This window comes from Syngnathus floridae, chromosome 9 (genome assembly GCF_059516105.1).
Source record: "Syngnathus floridae isolate MCC-2025c chromosome 9, RoL_Sflo_1.0, whole genome shotgun sequence".
NCBI lineage: Eukaryota > Metazoa > Chordata > Actinopteri > Syngnathiformes > Syngnathidae > Syngnathus > Syngnathus floridae.
The window spans coordinates 13,758,026-13,777,093 of record NC_142421.1 but is presented as its reverse complement, the minus strand read 5'-3'; the positions used below and the strand labels follow the sequence as shown (position 1 = coordinate 13,777,093).

General features: G+C 49.1%; 3 protein-coding genes across 20 annotated transcripts in view; 2 read left to right on the top strand and 1 right to left on the bottom strand.

Annotated features, from left to right (window-relative positions):
* The window catches only part of nrg3a (neuregulin 3a), a 147,051-nt gene extending 143,028 nt beyond the window's left edge, over positions 1-4,023 (top strand). For 5 of the 7 annotated variants that reach the window (XM_088385849.1, XM_088385844.1, XM_088385846.1 and 2 more), the window contains 3 exons: positions 53-132; positions 353-505; positions 2,969-4,023. In XM_088385849.1, coding sequence (XP_088241975.1) covers positions 53-132; positions 353-505; positions 2,969-3,410 — 675 coding nt within the window. In that variant the 3' untranslated portion in view covers positions 3,411-4,023. The remainder of the gene's footprint in view (positions 1-52; positions 133-352; positions 506-2,968) is intronic. The other 2 variants (XM_088385845.1, XM_088385848.1) reach the window with 1 other exon arrangement.
* A 1,965-nt stretch (positions 4,024-5,988) lies between these two features.
* cbr1 (carbonyl reductase 1) lies at positions 5,989-9,707 on the bottom strand. Of its 4 annotated transcripts, XM_088385867.1 has the most exons (9): positions 9,620-9,636; positions 9,460-9,543; positions 9,239-9,295; positions 8,179-8,291; positions 7,936-8,105; positions 7,437-7,544; positions 7,148-7,356; positions 6,363-6,416; positions 5,989-6,303 (listed from the first exon to the last, which is right to left on the bottom strand). In XM_088385867.1, exons 4-9 carry the CDS (start codon positions 8,289-8,291, stop codon positions 6,130-6,132), a joined length of 828 nt encoding a protein of 275 aa, XP_088241993.1. In that variant the 5' UTR covers positions 9,239-9,295; positions 9,460-9,543; positions 9,620-9,636; the 3' UTR covers positions 5,989-6,129. The 4 variants fall into 4 exon arrangements, with proteins under 4 accessions (XP_088241993.1, XP_088241995.1, XP_088241994.1 ...); XM_088385869.1 differs by having other exon boundaries at positions 8,179-8,305; positions 9,460-9,707; XM_088385868.1 differs by having other exon boundaries at positions 8,179-8,294; positions 9,460-9,706.
* LOC148393647 (multimerin-2-like) lies at positions 6,336-18,432 on the top strand. 9 transcript variants are annotated; one of them, XM_088385834.1, is made up of 14 exons: positions 6,336-6,479; positions 6,551-9,580; positions 9,667-9,752; positions 9,890-10,027; positions 10,241-10,406; positions 12,428-12,550; positions 12,650-12,756; positions 13,612-13,680; positions 14,617-15,153; positions 15,498-15,853; positions 15,963-16,157; positions 16,488-16,928; positions 17,215-17,572; positions 18,111-18,432. In XM_088385834.1, exons 5-14 carry the CDS (start codon positions 10,390-10,392, stop codon positions 18,386-18,388), a joined length of 2,481 nt encoding a protein of 826 aa, XP_088241960.1. In that variant the 5' UTR covers positions 6,336-6,479; positions 6,551-9,580; positions 9,667-9,752; positions 9,890-10,027; positions 10,241-10,389; the 3' UTR covers positions 18,389-18,432. The 9 variants fall into 9 exon arrangements, with proteins under 9 accessions (XP_088241960.1, XP_088241962.1, XP_088241964.1 ...); XM_088385836.1 differs by lacking the exon at positions 6,336-6,479 and having other exon boundaries at positions 8,697-9,580; positions 9,912-10,027; XM_088385838.1 differs by lacking the exon at positions 6,336-6,479 and having other exon boundaries at positions 8,697-9,580; positions 10,241-10,487.
* The last annotated feature ends 636 nt before the right edge of the window (positions 18,433-19,068 follow it).

Sequence of the window (19,068 nt, the reverse complement as noted above, 5' to 3'; positions counted from 1 at the left end):
TGATATGAAATGTTTTCTTCTTAATCTTGTCCTTCTTCTTGTGTTCTCCCAGCAGTATTGTAAACGTCATTCTGCATGTCGCCACAGTAACATGTGTGACTTCACGCTGTCCAGAAGCACTCTGAAGTTCACGTGTGTACACACGCACACGCACACGCACACACACACACACACACACACACACACACACACACACACACACACACACACACACACACATACTGTACATGTACAAACAAATGCAGTATTTAATTCACCCACTTTTGCGCACGCAGACACGACACACAAACACACACATTTGAAGATGATCATGGCTTTTCATTACCATTGTGGTTTTATTCTTGCGGCCCAGCATGGAGCAAAAGAGTCTAGTGGCTCATTGGTCAGCCACTCGCAGAACTCCGCCCATTCCAGGAGGACGTTCCAGGGCTTTTGGTCCAGCGTATCAGCACCTCCAAGAGGCGGAGCCTACTGAGAAGGAGCGCCAGGCTGAAGCGCCAGGCAGGTGAGAAAACCTCCAATTCCACTTCTGATTTATTTCCCCTCAACTCATTTGGAGGAGAAGGGAGGAGCTTCATAAAGCTAAGTCATAGCTTTGCCTAATGGAAAAAAAAAATGCCCTGCTGGCATTTTCGTTGCAATATGTGCCTCTTTTTGTGCGTTTAGATTTTGTGGGTGAGTGTTTTTGTGTGTTTGTAAAATGAGCTTGCTGAAAGATAAGAACAGCATGGCGTTTGCGACGCGGCGTCCATCACACAGCGCCTCTCTTAAATCAGCACATGTGAACTTGACACCTGTTTTCCATCTGATTGCGCTGGCCGGCATCAGACAGGATTCGTCGGCCAGTGTTATCTCAGGAATTCGCCTTTTCCTCTCCGCAACGTCCTCCCTTATCACGCGCGTCATCTCTGCAGGGACGCCTCACAATCTCTGCTGCGGCCGATGATAAAAGCCTGTGAGGTTCTCTTTTGAGCGTCAATGAGCGGCGCCGCCACACACGCTTGGGGATGGAGGAGCGACAATACAGTGGACAAGCTGACGATCAAAATGACGCAGAGCTCATTTCCTGTCACATGACCGGCAGAGCGTAAAATTTGACTTTCTTTTTGCCGCAATCTTTCCTAATCACTCTCAAATCGACCTGGCAGTGTCATGGAACCTTATTTTCAAATCACGAAGGCTTCGATTTTGATATTCCTCAATCACTAATACTCAAGCCTATGGATCTTTGCTCCCAAGACGCGCATGTGTGTGATCAATACTCCTTATTTTTTGATGAGATTGTCTTTCCACAAGCCTCCGTTGTTCATCAGCAATATTCTCGCTCCTTGATCTTGAACTCTTGCTCTTGGATTGTTATTCCTCTGTCCCATACCACAGTGGTCTCCAACGCCTGGGCCGCGGAACGGTACCGGTTTGTGGATCATTTGGTATGGGGCTGCACAAGAAAGTATAAATAACTTGCATTATTTTCATCCATCCATCCATCTATCCATCCATCCATCCATCTTCTTCCGCTTATCCGAGGTCGAGTCGCGGGGGCAACAGCTTTAGGAGGGACTCCCAGACATCCCACTCCCCAGCCACTTTGTCCAGCTCATCCTGGGGGATCCCAAGGCGTTCCCAGGCCAGCTGAGAGACATAGCGTCCTGGGTCGTACACGGGGCTTCCTGCCGGTGGGACATGCCCAGAACACCTCCCCAGGGAGGCATCCGGGAGGCATCCTGATGAGATGCCCAAGCCACCTCATCTGGCTCCTCTCAACGTGGAGGAGCAGCGGCTCTACTCCAAGTCTGTCCCGGATGACCAAGCTTCTACCCCTATCTCTAAGGGAGAGCTCGGACACCCTGCGGAGGAAACTCATTTCGACCGCTTGTATCCGGGATCTTGTTCTTTCGGTCACGACCCATAGCTCGTGACCATAGGTGAGGGTAGGAGCACAGAGGGTGGCGGCACCACATTCACTCTGTGTTCAGATCGGCTCCCTGACACTTCTGAAGATGCCACGCTGTATGATTGGCTGAAAATGCGGTGACATTTAAGATTGTGGTTGGTCTGCTTTGCTGAAATGGGATAGTTTTTGTTTTTTTGTCACACACATTCACACCGTTGTATGCGGGAATCGAATTCACGGTGTCGGCACACAAGACAGGCAAGTGTACCTCTACACTGTCAGCGACTCCCAGGGAATGGGATCGTAGTTCAAACACGGACAATTTTTGCGAATAATACTTCTAAAAAGAATGTGCAGTCGGTGATTATTTGATTTATTGATGCTTTCAACATTTAATTTTGATTTGTATTTTCTAGAATTGTTTTGCGAAATCGTGACGTCATTAAACACTGATCCGTGAAAATATCGCCTGACAAAAATCCTGTCCGTGGTGCTAAAAAGGTTGGGGATCATTGCCATACCGGATAGTCTCTCTCAGCCATCCTTGTTCCTCAGTCTTTGCACTCCACAGGTTTTTGCAGTCCGTGAGCCTTGCACCTTATTAGCGATGTCTTTGTTGTCTGTCTTCCTCAGCGGTCAATAACTGCTCCGTGCTCCACCAGCTTTCCACCTGGATATTTGCTCTTTGATCCAGACAGGATCGTTGCACCTCGAGCCTCAATCCTTGAGCCACAGTTTCCTTAGTTTCCTTCTTTCTGCTCTTATTCTTTGAATTTCCTGTCCCCGTTCCCTGACTTTGCTGCACCAGCCGCGCTCCTCGATAGCCACGACTCAAAAGTCGTTCCCGAACATTTGTTCCCGGCTTCTTGCTCCTCCTCTGTCTTTTTGCCTCTCTCTTTGCTTGTCCACCCTATTGGATATATACTCGTCGCTCCTGGCTCCTCAACCCTTTCAATGTCTGATTTTCACTTTTCAAGCTTTGATCTTTGCCCTAGTTCCTCAGTGCCAGGAGTTGAAGGGCTCCTTGGAGGGGTCGCTTAGTTTAACTGACTTCTTTTCTTGTTTTCTCTCCAGTTGCCCGCTAAATATGCAATCTGCCGTCACTGCACGCTCGCCTCCCGACGGCATGCCGCGAAGCCCGACCCACCGCTCGGACCGTGTCCCCATCGAGTCGTCCCTCCAGGGTCGCCACGACGATGAGGTTTTCTGTATGCAAACCGCAACGATATCATCAAACGGCACCGCACCCCGCCGAGAAGACACCGGCCAGCGATCCCGAGCGCCGTGTCAGCGGCGGCGACAAGGCGAGGAGCAGCAGGTGGCGCGGCTGCTGCTGCACAAAGCGCAGGAGCATCTCCGGGCCTCGGTGCGGAGGCGGCACGAGGAAGGCTGCGGCGCCCCATGTGGCGGCCCGCTGATGGCACAGGCCAGAGAAACTGTTTGCTTCCTCAACCTTGGTGTGGGCGGAGCCGGTAAGGCCACGCACACTCACTTACTACGAGAGCCAGACCAATAATCAGACCTCAAAAGACGCTCTCGTTGGACAAAAGAAAAATCATTGTCTGGTTCTAGCCACGCACAAAATGGCTACAATGAAAATGAAAAAAAATGGAAATTCAATTATTTCTAAAACACGACAAAAAAGATACCAAATAGCCCGTCGCTCCATGGTGGTTTTCACTGTACAAAGAATATATGAATATATATAAACATGATATATGGAATTCTAAAAGTGACCAAGTTGAAGAACAGAAATGATGTACGTCTTTTTTTTTTCTTCTTTTTCCCCTTGTTTTTGTATGGCGAACGCCGTCACACTCGCTTTGTGCTTGTCAACGCCAAGATGGCCACGGTGTTGACGACTTGTCATCCAAGAACCACGGTGTGTGAGTGCGCGTGTGTGCGTGCGTGTTCTCACGCGCTCCCCGTTGTTTTTTCAAAAGTTGCCAATGGCAATGGTCACTACGGCGTGCACCGGGACAAAGAAAGAGTATAGGACACAAAGAGGGAAGGACACAAGGAGAGAAGGAAGCGCTCATCTGACTGATTCTCATCTGATTTGACGAGTGGCGCCATCGCGCGGGCTGGCTGTTGAAACAAGAAATAAATGTCTCTATGTTGTATCCTCACCGTGCCTCGCCGCGCACTCTGTGTGTCTACGCAACGGAAACCGTCCCCCAAGCTGCTCGCAAGATAAGCCCCCCCAAAAAAAGAAGCGCTTGACTTGTTCATTTTGGGGACTTTGTTGTGCGTTTGTAATTGTGTGCTCACGCCGGGCGCAAATTTAACTTTTGGGGCCACGTGATGGCATCAAAGGACAATGACGCAAACGTGAAAATGTGCTCCTTTGCAAATGTGAATTGCGAGAGCCGCTCGGTGTCGAGCCAAGGGTGGCACGTTGCTTGTTTTGTTTGTTTGGCTGCAAGACGCGCTGCGAAAGACTTTTCTCTTATCAGGTTCCGTGTGGTGAGGATGAAGCCGTTTCATGTCGGCCGTACAAACCAGAGAGAAAGCCCTTGCGCAAGATTGACAAGGTAAGGGCCCTGGAATTAAAATTGACCAATTATTGAATTTTTCAAGCTGTTTGTGCAGATACACACAATTGCTAAGACAGGTTTTGGGGGATAATTTTTTTTTGACTTTTCACCCCCGAGTGATTTTGTTCATGACAATGTGGCCGCTGCAGCTCATTTCTGTTTCTACTCACAAGACGAAGGTTAAAAGGATCGAGCAGCTTCTCGGTGTCACCAGTGACTTTCTTGCTAGCTTCCAAGGCCGTGAGACGATCTCGTCGCGTCAAGAAAACTTTGTGAACGTTTTGCACCGACGCCGTCGTCTCTTGGTCGGGCTTGCTAATGAAAGGCTATTTATAGGCTGCTGGCATTTGATGACATTCAGTGGCGCCGCGGCGCTCCAATTACAAGACTCGGGTTATGTGAAGCTTGCCGTGGGTAGAAAAGACTCGCCGCGACGCTTCATCGTCTCCAAAAAGACACATTTGCACGCCACAGCAAAGACACTTTTGAGTTTCCAAGATGTCCAACTCAGACTTGACTTGCACGCACAAGCCCTCTAATTAATTAATTAATTAATTAATTAGTTTATTAATTAGATAACTTTGCTAATTTTGTTTTTGAGCTTACTAAGGCGCTATGACATAAGTGCAGCCCAACAAGTTTTTTTTGTCGTTGGAACCATCTTTGGACCCTTTCGCCACTGCATTTCTTTGGAATGAGAATCCCAAAAGGCTTCCCGAAACGAGAAATCCGCATCGGGTGCGGGTCGTGCTATCGCTGTGCTTGAACGCTGCTCTCCTGACATCTGGCGGTCACCACAAACTGCAGCTGCTCAACAAAATGTTTGATTTATCTCACGTTGTTCCTTTTTTAAGAGGCTTTGTTCTTCTTACGCTGGCCTAATAAAACTTGTTTCCTCACCAAAAGACAGACATGTAGGGACTGGAAGGTTGCTCTCTAGGTTTTGCGCTTTTGTTGTTATACAAACACATCTTGTATCAAAATGTCGATATGTAATCATAGGTGGCGTTAATACAATCGTCTGGGTGACGGCTCGCATTCATTGAGCCTTCACTTTGACTGACATACGCAAATGTTAATAGATTTGATTTCTCTGCACAATGGGTTAGGTCCGTAGTTTTGGAATGTGATTCTCTGCCCCACACACGATGTCGAGGTTAGATAGTGTCAGTGACATCAAACATCCTCGCACTGGCACGTGTGCGGTTGTGTGAGGCACCGAGTGCGTGCGTGCGTGGAGCGGCGATTGAGTGTTGCTGTGCTGCTAGAATGGTCACTTTGTGTTGGCTGGCAGTCGTTTTGCATCTTGCAGAATTATTCCGTCGCTCATGCTGATCAATTAGGATTATCCACATGGGCAGATGCGCTTTACACACGTCCGCCGTGGCAAGGCATCTTATTTTAAATGAAATACCCGCAATGACCACCGAGTGTCACTAGAACTCAACGTAGCTGACTTGACTTTGACCATATTGCTGGCATTTTTGGATTGAGCTGTGAAATGTTGTCAAACAAGATATCGGTGTTTGCACTGCTTAATCAACTCACAAAGGTTGCTTCAAATCATTCTTGTCTTTATTCATGCAAGATGGCTTGCCACGTTTCGCACATCGGACGTTCTTGTTTCACATTTATTGATTATTCCCTTGTAACTGTTCAGAGTAGCGTTTTGTTTTCCAGATGGTGACACAGCGGACTTCACCAAGTCTGGACCGTCTTGTCCGACACAAACTTGCCGTGAGGCTCCAAAGCTCCGACGGGAAGCAGAGCCAAGAAGACGGGCGTCTCAGCGCCTTCTTCAGGAGACTTGGGGGCTTTGGAGCCCGCCATGTCGGTGCGCACCCAGCCAGGGCAGCACGCGTTTACCAGGATCTGAACAGAAGCGTTCGTCAAGAGGCGTTCTGACAGTCTTGCTCACGCGTGCTCGTTACCTGATCGTTTGCTCTCTCTTTGGACAGACGTCTCGCATGGATCATGGACAGAGTCTGATTGAGCAAACATGCAGAAAAACAAGACAACGAAACATCACTAGTCAAGAACCCGTTGAGGTATTACACGTGAGGTATCCCTACAACAGTCCAAATACTTTTGACCAAAGCCTTCTTTCTTTACTCCCCAGACTTCTGTCATCATTCTCCTTACCCACCCTTCACTTCCTGGATACGTCCCAATACTTTTGTAGAAACCCTGTTTTCCCCCTTCGATTGAGTTCTAATGAGCCCGAATACGTTTTGTCCTCTTTTCACTAGGTGTCTCATTACTTATGTCCGATACCCAGCTTACACGTTTTGTTCTTGCGCATGTCTCCGTGCTTTTGTCCAAACTTCTTGTTTTTCTTCACTTCACCTGACTAATTTTGATTATAGGATGCATTTTCATTGACTGCGTCTCAACTCTTTTGGTTCCCATTTTCTGTTCCCCTTGATTCCCAATACTTTTACCACCATTTTTTTTTTTTTTTTACACATTTTCTGTCCCAGTACTGTCTCCCCTGACATTGTCTTAACATCTCACCACAGGTGTCCCAGTACTTTTGTCTCCACTCCACGCTACTCCGGCCTTTATTACGTTGTATGTGTCCAAATAGTTTTATCATCACGCCACCTTTTCTTCACTATTCACATCCTGTAGGTGTCCCGCCGTTTTTATTGTGTGTCCCAAAGTTTTTGTCCAAATTCCAATCCCCAAAACTCTTTCAAATGGCGGGGTGCGGTACCGTCACGCCGATCTTGGAGACTCCGTAGGCCGTGTCGGGCCATCCCGCCTGCTTGTGCCGGTCGTCCTTGGCGAGCTCGACGAAGTGCGTCATGAGTGTTGTCAGCTCGTCTTCGGTGATGTCGTCGCTGCGGAAACGTTTCTGCAGCTCCTCGCTGCACTTGTGCAGGCTGCGCACGCTCACAAAGCTCGACACGTTCACTATGCGGCCTGAAAAAGGCAGAAGCAGCGTGGAGTTTCAAGGAACTCAGACCTTCAACGTGAGCTCAGAGAAGCGTGCGGCTCCGTACCTCCGCATTTGATGAGCGGCAGGAAGTGGGTCAGCATGTCCCGTGTAGCAAAGTAGTTGGTCCGCAGCGTCACCTCGGCCTGCGTGCCAAACGGCGCTGGGTCGGCCACTGAATGTGGACGGCAAAAAGGAACACTCAACAAAAAGACAAGAGTTGGTACTTTACTGGGTAAACGGCATTTCAAAACTGTGTGAGAATTAGCAAGTTGCCCCATAACGGACAACGGCCGCATTTTTCGCACTACAAGTCGCACAAGTCAAAAAGAAGGGAGAAGGAGAAAAAAATAAATAAATAAATAATTGATCAATTCGATTTTAGAGGGAAATGTTTTGAACTAGAACTGAGAGCAAGGAGAGTGGAGCTCAGACCGGCACCCACAATCCTTGTGCCAAAAGGCCGAATCTCACTAAGCAGCTAATATTTGCAAGTGTTTGCACACGGGTTTGGGTCGCCATCAAATTTTGTAAATTCATTTCAAGGTTTCTTTGTGACAAGTTACCTTTAAAAGCGATGCCGGCGTTGTTGACGAGCACATCCACGCCGCCGTACTTTTGTTTGAAGAAGTCGGCAGCCTTCGCGATGCTGCTGATTTCATTGATGTCCAACTGGTGGAAGTTGACTTTCAAACCCTCTGCTCTCAAGGATGCTGTGGCCTCCTCCCCACGCCCACTGCCCAGAAGGGGTGGTCAAAATTATTTTTGAAGTTGAGGCGGCCACATGTGCAGCGTGTGAAAAGACGTACCCGTCCCTGGCGGTGAGGTATACGTCTCCCTGGAATTCCTTGCACAGCGCCTGCACGATGGCCTTGCCGATGCCTTTGTTGGCCCCTGTAACCACGGCGACCTTGCTGGACATCTTCTTAGTCAAGTCGATATGAGGAAAGACAAATGAATGAAAACAATTCATCTGTCCTTTAGTTCGGCTGCGGTGAAATCCAAAGTAATCCCCGGATATTGAGGCACTCGTGTGACTCTTTCTTTAACCAATCACGTTTAAAATGGGCGGCACAGCATTTTATTGTCCTTTGATTGGGGGGCGCAGTAAAATTTGCTACTCGCAAAATGTTTGAAGGTGATGTTAAACGGTTTGACAATAAATGGGTCTGTAGATAATATTGAAAGGTGCACTTGATTACAATTAAAATGTTACAGTCGAAGAGAACCATTCCAGCAACGCCCAGATTTGCTGAGTCATGGTGACTGCTACTCTTTGTGTAAGAAAAACACGACTGTCGATCAATTTAACAGATTATGCGTTAGAACGTCAAATAAGTGACAAACTGTTTGTAACAATGGCACAATTTATTTGTTTGCAGGTCGAAAATGTTTTGACAGTTTTTTTTAAAATCTAATTTTTTTAATGTCTTTTTTATCTGAACTTTTTTTTATCTAAACAATGTGCATATAAATGCAATAGTAGTTGACCCCAGAATGATATAGAAATAAAATTAGTGTTTAAGTGCGCGTATCGCCAGTTCACTTAAACAACTTTGAGCCCGATGCATTCTTTGCATTTGGACGACTGCTAAGCAGCAAAATGAACAGGAAAAGAACCGAGGCCACGAAACATATCATTTACATTTTGAATTTGTTCGCATGACACCATCCGATCAACGAGCACGTTTGATCTTACCTTAGCTTACCCAAAAGGTCCCTTCCCTCCTCTAAAATAACGTCATCGGCATGTTTGTCACAACTATGCTTTCACTTATTCGACGTTATTTTAAAACGTGCAAATAGAAACATTTAGTCTATCATATTTTGTGCACTTGCAGAATTGATCATAAGGCTTTGCTTTCTTACTTGTAATTGTTGTTGTGATGTGCAACGGAGAAAGACTGCTGGGGAATTGGATTCCAACTGCGGAAGCAGACGAGAAGTTGAATGCACTTCTGCGCAGTCTCAGTGCGTAGACACGGACAACCATCCCCCAGCTTCTTTTTTTTCCTTTCTTCATTCACACACACATTCACACCGTCACTCACACACAAACATTCACATTCATATGTGGGAATTGAACTCACGGTGTCGGCACTCAAGACAAGCCAGTGTACCCCTACACCATCAGCGACTACCTCCCCCAGCTTCGACACGACCAGGGAATGATCCTGTGGGAAGTCCCGACGAATGGATTAATATGTGGACGTAGGTCTGATTAATAAATACCGCTGTTGCATAATATACACGATAGTGGCTGCTTTTATGCCGTTGTTCTTCAATCTTTGTCGCAGGCGCGTTGTCCGACGTAATGTATGGGTACGTGCTGCCGTCTCCTGGCCAGATTTTGAAAACGCAACATCGGGATCTGTTTTAAAAGGTGCAGTACCCTTTTAGGTCGCCATGGTAGCAATGCGTTAACTGTGGCGCCCAGCTCTAAAGTTACGTTAAAAATTCACAACTCAGCTCTGTTTGATGGAATTCCATGTGAATGTTTGTTTTGTAATTTGCCTGCAGTCAGCTGTCACTTTCTCTTCAGTCACACATCCCCGAGGGCCCCCACCAGGCCTCGTCTGCTACAATCCTCGGAAGTGACACACTCTCACAGCTTAGAAAAGTCATTTCGACAGGAACACTCCCTTCTGCTGCACTTGGGTGAGCTAGGCAAATCTGGCAACATCAATGGAAGACAATCAACTCCAATTGCTGCCAACAATCCTTTATCTTTATGTTGGCCAGAGAAGCAAAACGGTTTGAACTGTCTCGTATGTTTTGTGTTGAAATGTGAGCAAATTTGTTGTTCTACTTTTCTTCCTCAATCGCATGAAGGATGTTGAACTTGTCTTTCAATGTCTTCTCTCCATCAAGAGCGTGACAGGAAGCGACCTCGTGGATTTCCTGCGTCCTTATCGCACCACAGGAAGAGGATGAAGATGGAGGGAGAGAAAAAGGACCGTGGATTTGTTTCCAAGGAGGAAGGAACAAGGAGTTAGGCTGAGGAGCAGCAGGAGGAGGAAATGCCTCCAGATATCAGGTGACAGCTTTGAATACAAAGGCCTCTGAGAACCTTCTTTGGGTGAAGTCCCCCACCTCCAGAGAGCGCCGTCACCAGAACGTGAGTCATTTGCCTTGGTCATAATAGACCATGAGAAGTTCTCACTTGACTTGGACCAGTAGACTGGCTTGTGAAAATGCAACTGCATTGTGGCATTTTCATTTATTGCATCATCTTTAGTAGAGCAGCAAGTGACAAATGAACCAAAGAAATGACCCCAGTTTGACACCATCTCAACATTGTAAACATAAACAGTTGTTAATGGGAACTGAGGTTGCAACGATGGCACAAACGCAACTGGCCAAGAGCAGCATCTTGTCTCGTCACCTTCAACTTCCAAAGCTAAAACTTGAACGTCTTGAACGTTAGCTCACGATAAGATTTCTTATGTCACTTCCTGTGTGGGCGTGACCTCCCCCTCCTCTCCTGCCTATCCCGCTGCCCCTCCTCCTTGGTTTTAAAAGAAGGTGGCAGGCACACGAGCCCCCACTCATTCAAGCAGCAGTCATGAGAGCCGTGAAGGTTCTGCTTGTGCTTCTGGCCTTTGTGCTGAACACTCGTGGCGACGTGAGGGCCCGAGACCCCGAGGTCGAGCGGGAGGAGGACGAGCAAGGGAATCGGGGGGGCACGGTAAGCGTCATAGGTGCCATCAAGGAGACAGACCCAATAGGAGGGAACTACCCAGCCCGAAGCGGGTGAGTTCACCGAGTCGACAACAGCATCCTCAGGGTGTTGTGCGTTTCGGACCCTGGGAACTGCTGCCTGTTGATTGCGCGATAGACTTTGGGATGTCTGTCAGCATCCGATCAGGATGTTCCTTTGTTCGCACTGTCCAGGAGACGATGCTGTTAGTGATGAATCTTTCATGCCCAATTTGCAACTGGGAACCCGAGCGTTGTTGTTTGCTGACATTCCAAGCGTGTGGCGCCACGACTGTGAGGAAGCAGGAAGTCCTTGCGTGTTTTGACTGCTGGAGTCTCGCTCACGATTGCCACCCACAGCGAGGCTTTACAAGCCTCCCTCCGGGTATGAGACAGGCCCGCCCGTCACAGCGCTTGATGCAGCTGCTCTTGCCGTGGGGGTTCATCAGGTCGAAATCGTGCTCCAGCGCCACCCTCGGCTCAACTTGATCCTGAACTTGGACACTCTAGTGGTGAGCACGTCTGCCTCACAGTTATCAAGTCCCTGTTCGATTCTGTTGCTGAGCCTTTCATTTTTCCTCGTCCCACCTTGCGCAAATTGCACGTTTGCGTTCTTGAAAACAAAATATATCCGGAGGGGTGAATGTGAGTGGGAGCAGTCCAGGGTCGATTGGTCTCCAGCTCAGCCCCAACCGTAATGAGCAGAAGTGCGATTGAGAAGTGCCTCCAAGCCCCCCGCATTCTTCTCAAAACATTGATGACGTTTGCAGTCATTGGAGGGAAGGGAGGCACTCACTCGTCTGTTGACGTGTGGGTCACTCTGCATCAGGTGTTTGGACTAAAAACCAAGAGTGGATGTCGCCGCGACCGACGTGTTTTAGCGGTGCCTCGCGGAGGACACGGCAACCTTGAGGAATGGACGGAAACCCCAAAGGGGTTCTTCATGTGGCTTTTGCTGGCTTCCAAAGGGTTGACACCCACTCAGCCACTAGAAGATGACAGGAAATTGTCTCCCGCTTGATCTCTGCAGGAAAGCAACATTGCAAACAATGACATTCCTCTGCTTTCTCAGTCATCGGACTTTGAATGATGGCAACGTTTGAAATACTGAAGCGGCAGCTTCTACTCTGCTGAACCCATCAAAACATTTGTCGAGTGGTTTGAGTGTGGGATTGTTCCTTCCCGTGATGCCCCTCCAAAAGGAAGCGCAGGAAACAACGGAGGAATAAAAGTCCGAAGTCACGTGTTTCAACACGTTTAGCCAAGCTGTTCAAACTATATGCAGCGTTTGGATCCGAGTGTTGCCGCCATAATCACAATGAACCCCCGCAAATGTTTTTTTACGTGTGCCTTTTGCAGGAACTGGTGTGCATTTGTGCAGAAGCGTATGGTCACAGTGGCGGCGGCGTGCGGGACGGAGAAATACACCATCAAGTCCCAAAGTCCGTGTCCCAGCGGAACACCGGACTGTCATCTGTTCATGTAAGTCTCGCAACCACAAGGCGCCCGCGGCTCGGCGCCCCGAACCTCGGCAGCAGAGACGCGCTCCTCCACGCTCTCGCTGTGCGTGCGTGTGCGCAGGTACAAGTTGTCCACTCGGCCGCTCTACAAGCAGGAGCGGAAGGTGATCACGGCTCTGTTGTGGAGATGTTGTCCGGGTCACGGAGGAGACAACTGCGACGACACGGGTGACTTCTTCTCTTCCGTAGCATCATCGTCATAGCAACAAGCTGTCAAGCGTCACATCTTTTCAATGTGCGCGGTTGTCCGAGTCCAATATCGATTGCCTGCTGTTATTGTGATTGGCTTGGATTATTGTGATATCGGTGATTGGCTGAGACAAATCACACAGGCCCGTTTAAAAACACGATTACGGGTACGACTCATGTCCTTTAGAGGTGATTGGGGTCCATTTCCATCATTTTAGAACCGTTTACGTTTTAAAATCGAACGGTCAAATTGTTGAAAATGAACTTTGGGGTTCCTCAAGGTTCTCTTTGAGGATTGGTCCAATACTATTTTGCCGCCATTCTGTATTTTAGGAGGCAGTAAGTCAAAGTATTACCATCAAGGTACTATTATTCACCTAAAACTTCTCGTGTACACTTTTTTTGGCGATTAAAATTGTTTTTTTAAGGAAATGTATTTTCTGCCTGTGACGTTGTCACGAAACACGCACACACGTATGGTCAGTCAAAACATGGGGCTAAAAAAAGTCTCTCTGAACAGGGCGTTTGTATCGATTGGGTTCTATTTTAAATTCTATTGCTTTTCTCTTTGTCCCCGACTTGAGTCTTGAGTCTATCCGTATCTGGTAGCAGTTTAATTTCGTACAGTCTTCTTTAGTGGGAAAGAGTAATGTTTGCTTGGAGTCCGGAGGAAGATATCCTGAAAGGGAGCCGGATGTCAAAAAAGGTGACTTCCTGTCAGGACTATATCGGGCCTCGCTAGCTCATGTGATTGGGTCGTCCCGTTTGTGCTTTTACACGTTGACCAGATTTCGAAACAAACTAAATGGGAACATGTCAACTTGTCTTTGACAGTGGCTGATGCACAGAACGACTCGACGAGCTCCGAAGTCCAGAGAGCGGCCGCCTTTCCCCATGCTGCTGGTATGGATGAGCGGTCGCCAATCACGATCGCCCGTCGCGGTCGTTCATCTCGGTCGCTCGTTTCGGTTGCCCATCGCGGGCGTTCATCGCCGTTGCCCATGGCGGTAGCCCATTGCGGTCGCGTTACATTTGGACAAAGGAGCAATTCTCTCGCGTTCACGCCTCTCGCTAGATGCCTTGTGCTTGGGAAATAATGAAAATGGCTGGAAAGTCAGAAGTAACCCGATGCGACCCGCTCGCTCCCACCACATCTCTGATTCAAAGCACTTCCTGACCCAAAGTCATCCACCTTTGCAGAGACGCTGGACACAATCAGAGGAACTCCAAGTCATGAAATCCAGCCAGCGTGACTCCATGAGCAAGTTCTTTTTCTTTTTTTTTTTCACTATTAAAGCCAGCCTGATCCGGCACTATTTTCAGACCCCGATTACGGGCGGGTGGTTTCTCAATGTGACCGTCAAAAAAGTCAGCCTTGAACATTTGGTTCTGACCTAAACAGCACCTTGGACCGTGCGCACATCCCTGCTGATATCTTACTTTGTTCAAGGCCAGACTACTCGCATCTCAAACTTGTGATTACATGCTTGTCCATACTCCCACGCTCAAAGAATTCGCTGCCGGAAGTCGCTTTCAAGAGTCGACTTGAGTCTTAAACCGCAAGTCCACACTTTTGCAGTTTGAGGTCCTCTTCAAAGCCTCCCCTTGCCGTGCCACTGCCCGACAATATCGACGTTCCCTTAAGCTAATGTCACAAGTGGGATTCGAACAACTGCCGAAAAAGTGGACTACAATCTGAACCCTAACCCTGGGGTAGGATGAAACCCCCGACTGTTTCCTGCAGCATATTATGTCCTCAGTATATGTAAAGCATGTGAAGAATGTAAACCATAGGTACACAGAAAATGTACACACGTATAAATTGGATCTGTCTTTCAGGCGTACTTCCCCAGCAACAGTACAGCGACCCAAACAGACAGCAGAAAAACCACCAGGGCTCAGTCAACATCAGCCACGCTCAGCTTCCTGTCCGTGCAAACAATCGGGTCCACTCTCAACACCACGACAGCGCTCAAGATCCCGCCTATGGACCAAAGCAAGACAGCGCTCAAGATCCCGTCTACGGACCAAACCAGGACCGTGCTCAAGATCTCGCCTACAGACCAAGGCAGGACCGCGCTCAAGATCCCACCCACGGACTAAATAGAGACCATCAGGCACATGTTGCGCATCAGGACCACGCTCAGCATCCAAACCAAGTTTTGCAGCCTGTCCAAGTTCAAGATCAGGACCCCACACAGCAGCCTTCCCACGTACAGTATCCCGTCCAGGTCCAGGATAGGGACCCTGCTCAGAATTCTACCCATGTCCGTGTCGAGGAGGGCAACCTCACACAGCGTCCCGTTCATGTCTGGACTCAGCAACACATGCCACAACCTGCCAGAGAACCGAAGCAGCCAGAGCACCTTCGTCCCGGTAAGTGCGAATGTACCAAATGTTTGCTTGACGTCCTCTTCTCATTTGACAAATAGACGAATCCAGGTGCCGGTGCGCTCGTTGCTTTTTTGCGCACTTCACGGGAATATGAGAGGAATCAATGAGTGGCTCATCAGGCAAGCGGACAATCAAATTATTGCGAAGCGGCTCTCTAACAGAACCGCTTTCTGATTCTCATCGCGACTCACCATCTGTCAGATTTTTAACTAAGGGTATAAATTGTCTTTTTTTTTTTAAACAATAAAAATCACAAAAGAGGAAAACGTTTCTCAAGATCATAATGAAAATAAATATGAATCAAGGCCTTTTTGTGTGCTCTTCAGGCACATACGAGGAGGCGGAGCCAGCGTCTGGTTCCACAGTCCCCGCAGCGGAGGTGGCTCTCCCCCACATGGTGGCGCTGCTGACATTGCAGCTGCAGCCTTCCCTCCAGCTCTTCAACCGCTCGCTGGAGCAGCTCGGCCGGCGGCTGGACGACCTGACCCGAGACGCGGCCAAGCTGGAGGCCGCCCAGCGCCGGGAGCGGGCTGAGCGTGCCGACTACGAGCAACGACTGAACGCCAGGGTGGAGCAAAGCGTCCAGCAGGTGGCAACGCTGCACAGGCGGCTGGAGAGCGCCCTGCGCTCCCAGCAGGCGATGCTGCACCACAACATCAGCAACGTCAAGAGCTATCTCATGGTATCGTTTGCTTTCTCCAACTTTTGGGAGTCTTTCTTTGAGCCATAAACTTTTGCAAACCTGATTTGTGGCTTTTCACACCGATGACTTTTGGACTTGTTGCTGTCAGGTCAGCCTGCAGGCCATGAACACCACCTTGGCAGAGCTCAAGCTGGACCAGGCGGTGGGGCAGGAGCAGGGAGAGCAACAAGAAGCCGAAGTGGAGGCACCCCTGGGGGAAGTGCGGCTGGCAATATCGCAGACGTCAGCCGTGTGGGAGGCCATCAGGCGTCTGGATAACATGGTGCTCAACACCACCGTCAGGGTTAGCTGCCCATTCTTTTCTGTGTTTGGTGCCACCTACAGCCTGAGCTAGTCACTTTTCATCTACTTTTTGACTTTTAGAATTTGTAAACGTGGTTAATGTTGAGTCTTTTGATTTTTTTTTTGACTCCATTCTTGCTTTTTTGTCACTTTTGTTACCATTACGACTTATTTTTTCTTCACTCTTTGTCATGTACCTTTTGGCTGTTTCTGCTGCTGATCTTTAACTGTTCCTTTCATAGTTTGACTTGCTGATTTGTTTTCCAAAAGTGGCGTGGCTTCTCGTCTTTGCTATTCGCAAGGCAGTACGGCGTTTGTGTCGCCCGTTCAGGTGGACGAGCTGGCGGAGGACCTGGCGGCGACTCGGGGCGGCGTCCAGCAGCTGCGCCGTGACGCCGGGGTGCTGGGCGAGCGCCTGGAGGGCACGGCGCGCACCTGCCAGGTGCTGTTCATGGAGACAGGCCTGGAAGTGGAGGCGGCCAAGGTGGTGGTGCTGGAGCGCGTGGAGCAGCTGGCGGGCAACCTGAGCCAGCAGGGCCGGCGGCTGCACGAGATGGACGTGGACGTGGACTACCTCTACAGCTTCCTCTACAAGAACAACACGTCGTCACCTTCGCCGTCCCAGTGTGACTGTGGGCATCTTGACGAGGTGCTGGCCCGGCTGGAGGTGGGCGTGACCAATGCCACAGAGCTGGCCAATGAGAACCGTCTGACTCTAGAGGACCAGGACCGGGAGGCGGCCGTGGAGGCGCTTCAGAGAGGCTTGCAGCAGGTATGGCGTAAGGAGCGGACCTCCGCTGTGGCCAATGCGTGTGGAGCATGTCTTGCTTTGCTGTCATCTTGTGGCCGCTGTGAAATGTTTTCAGGCCGCATCAGGGCCGGACTGCTTGTTGTACTGATTATCGTGTTACATTTTACTTGGTGGGATGAGAGGATGTTTGCCTTTCCACTTGAGTATATTTTTGATGATTCCTCTTAAAGGAAGTCCTTTCACGATGGCTTAACCACACGACATTCATTCAAGGGGGCCTTTGTGGTTTGCGTACTCTAATTGTCAGGTGAAGGAGTGGATGACGTCAGAACAGAGGCGGACAACGGCTCTGGAGTCGAGCATGCGGCCGCCGGAGGCCCAGGACGGTGCCCCAGAGGCGTCCGAAGGGAAGCTGTGGGGGGAAATGAAACATGCGTCGGCCGAGATGAAGCGTTTGTCAGCGTCGTTCAACTCGCTGGTGAAGGACGCCACCCGCCACAGCGAGGTCCTGGAGACCCTGCTGGGCGAGGAGGTCCTGGAGTTCCTGGAGTGGCCCGTTCTGGACCAGGAGGCGCACTCCATCCCAGCACTCAAAGAGCACCTGAGGGTGCTCGAGCAGACGCTCGGTGGTCGCAACCTGGCTGCCCACGCAGGCAATGAGCCGGGTACGCTTGGCTTCTGACAAGTCTCGAACGTGATTTGACGTCTTCAAAAAATGCAACGTAGTAAGAGTATGTGTGGTTGGTCGCCCATCGCTAAAGTGCTGTTGCTTGTTGCAGCTTCAGTGGAGAGCTGATTTTTCCTTTTTTTCCGCTGCCAATAGTTTCAAGGTTGTAACCCAAAACTATTGTCACCCATGACTGGTGGCTTAGGGTTAGAGAGTGCTATTATATGAAGTGCGTCCGTCTGGCCATTAAGCAAGCTGCTGATCCTCACCAGGGTGGTTGGAACTTGAAAATGAAACAGTAGTGTCAACACTTGCTTGCGATTGGGGTGGTCTCGAAGGGAAATACGTACTTTACAACTTTGACTTTTTGACTATTTTGATGTTGATTTTTACTACTGCCATCACCTTTGACTTTTAACTTTTCACTGACTTTCTCTTTTCGCTGTTGACTCTGGCTTTTGCCATGCTGCCGAAGTGGATTTATGTGTGAGCGCCATAAGCATGCATGGCCCTTGACTTTGAGCCGGTCATCGCAGGAGATGCGGAGGAGGCGCCCTCAGCGGTTGAGCCTCCGCCCCGGTGGCTGGGCGGCGCTGCGAAGAGCCGAGCAAGACGAAGAACGTCTTGGGAGCATCTGCAGCAGTCCAACGGAGACAGCGGCAACCTGCAGAAGCTGGAGAGGAGTGTGGAGAAGCTGAACACAAAGCTTCTCCAAATGGAGGCGGCACCCTTCTCCCGGGATGCCGTCCACGGCGAGGAGGTGGCGCAGCTCAAGCGAGGCCCGGACAAACACCTCGGGACTTTCCAGAACTGAACTTTATTACATATGAAATTGTAAATAAATTATTAGTATCATCATTCATTCATTTTCTGGATTGCTTCATCCTCTCGAGGGCATACTGGAGCGTATCCCAGCAGTCTTTAGGCGGGGAACACCCTGAAGGGGTTGCCAGCCAATCGCAGAGCACACATCGATGAACAACAATTCGCACCTACGGACAAATTGGAGGGCTCAATTGGCCTGCCGTGCATGTCTTTGCAATGTGAGAGGAAAGCGGAGTACCCTGAATCAAACCCACAACCTCTAAACTCTGAGGCGGACATGCTAAGTGGTCGACCACCAACACGCCTATTATTATTATTAAAACCTGACCTAAAACCCATGCTAGAGAACAAAACAAGGGCAGATGTGAAATTAGTGAAAATGTGTTGACCGGTATCATGATTCCGGTCCTGGTTTGGTCCACATGTCAGAAAATTAGCAAAGAAATTAATGATTGTGTTCCAAAATAAAATCAGATGTTTGCAATTGTCTTAAATTGATCGTCAATATGTGTGATTTTACAAACATGACTGATAATTTCGACTGAACTAAAAAAAGTTCGACCCTTTGGAGTGAACGTGCTGACCTATTTTTGTGTTGCGAGAGCCTTTGAGGTTTTAGGAGCGTTTTGCACAAGTGCTTTTTTATTGACCTGCAGGAGGCACCATAAC

Coding starts and splice junctions, on each gene's coding strand:
- cbr1 (XM_088385869.1), bottom strand. CDS start 8,291: ATGTCCAGCAAGGTCGCCGTGGTTACAGGGGCCAACAAAGGCATCGGC. Junction 7,545..7,935: donor CGCCGGCATCGCTTTTAAAG/GTAACTTGTCAC, acceptor GTCCACATTCAG/TGGCCGACCCAGCGCCGTTT. Junction 6,304..6,362: donor AAGAGAGAGCAAACGATCAG/GTAACGAGCACG, acceptor GCTTCTGTTCAG/ATCCTGGTAAACGCGTGCTG.
- LOC148393647 (XM_088385833.1), top strand. CDS start 10,935: ATGAGAGCCGTGAAGGTTCTGCTTGTGCTTCTGGCCTTTGTGCTGAAC. Junction 15,854..15,962: donor ACGTCAAGAGCTATCTCATG/GTATCGTTTGCT, acceptor TGTTGCTGTCAG/GTCAGCCTGCAGGCCATGAA. Junction 16,158..16,487: donor TGCTCAACACCACCGTCAGG/GTTAGCTGCCCA, acceptor TCGCCCGTTCAG/GTGGACGAGCTGGCGGAGGA.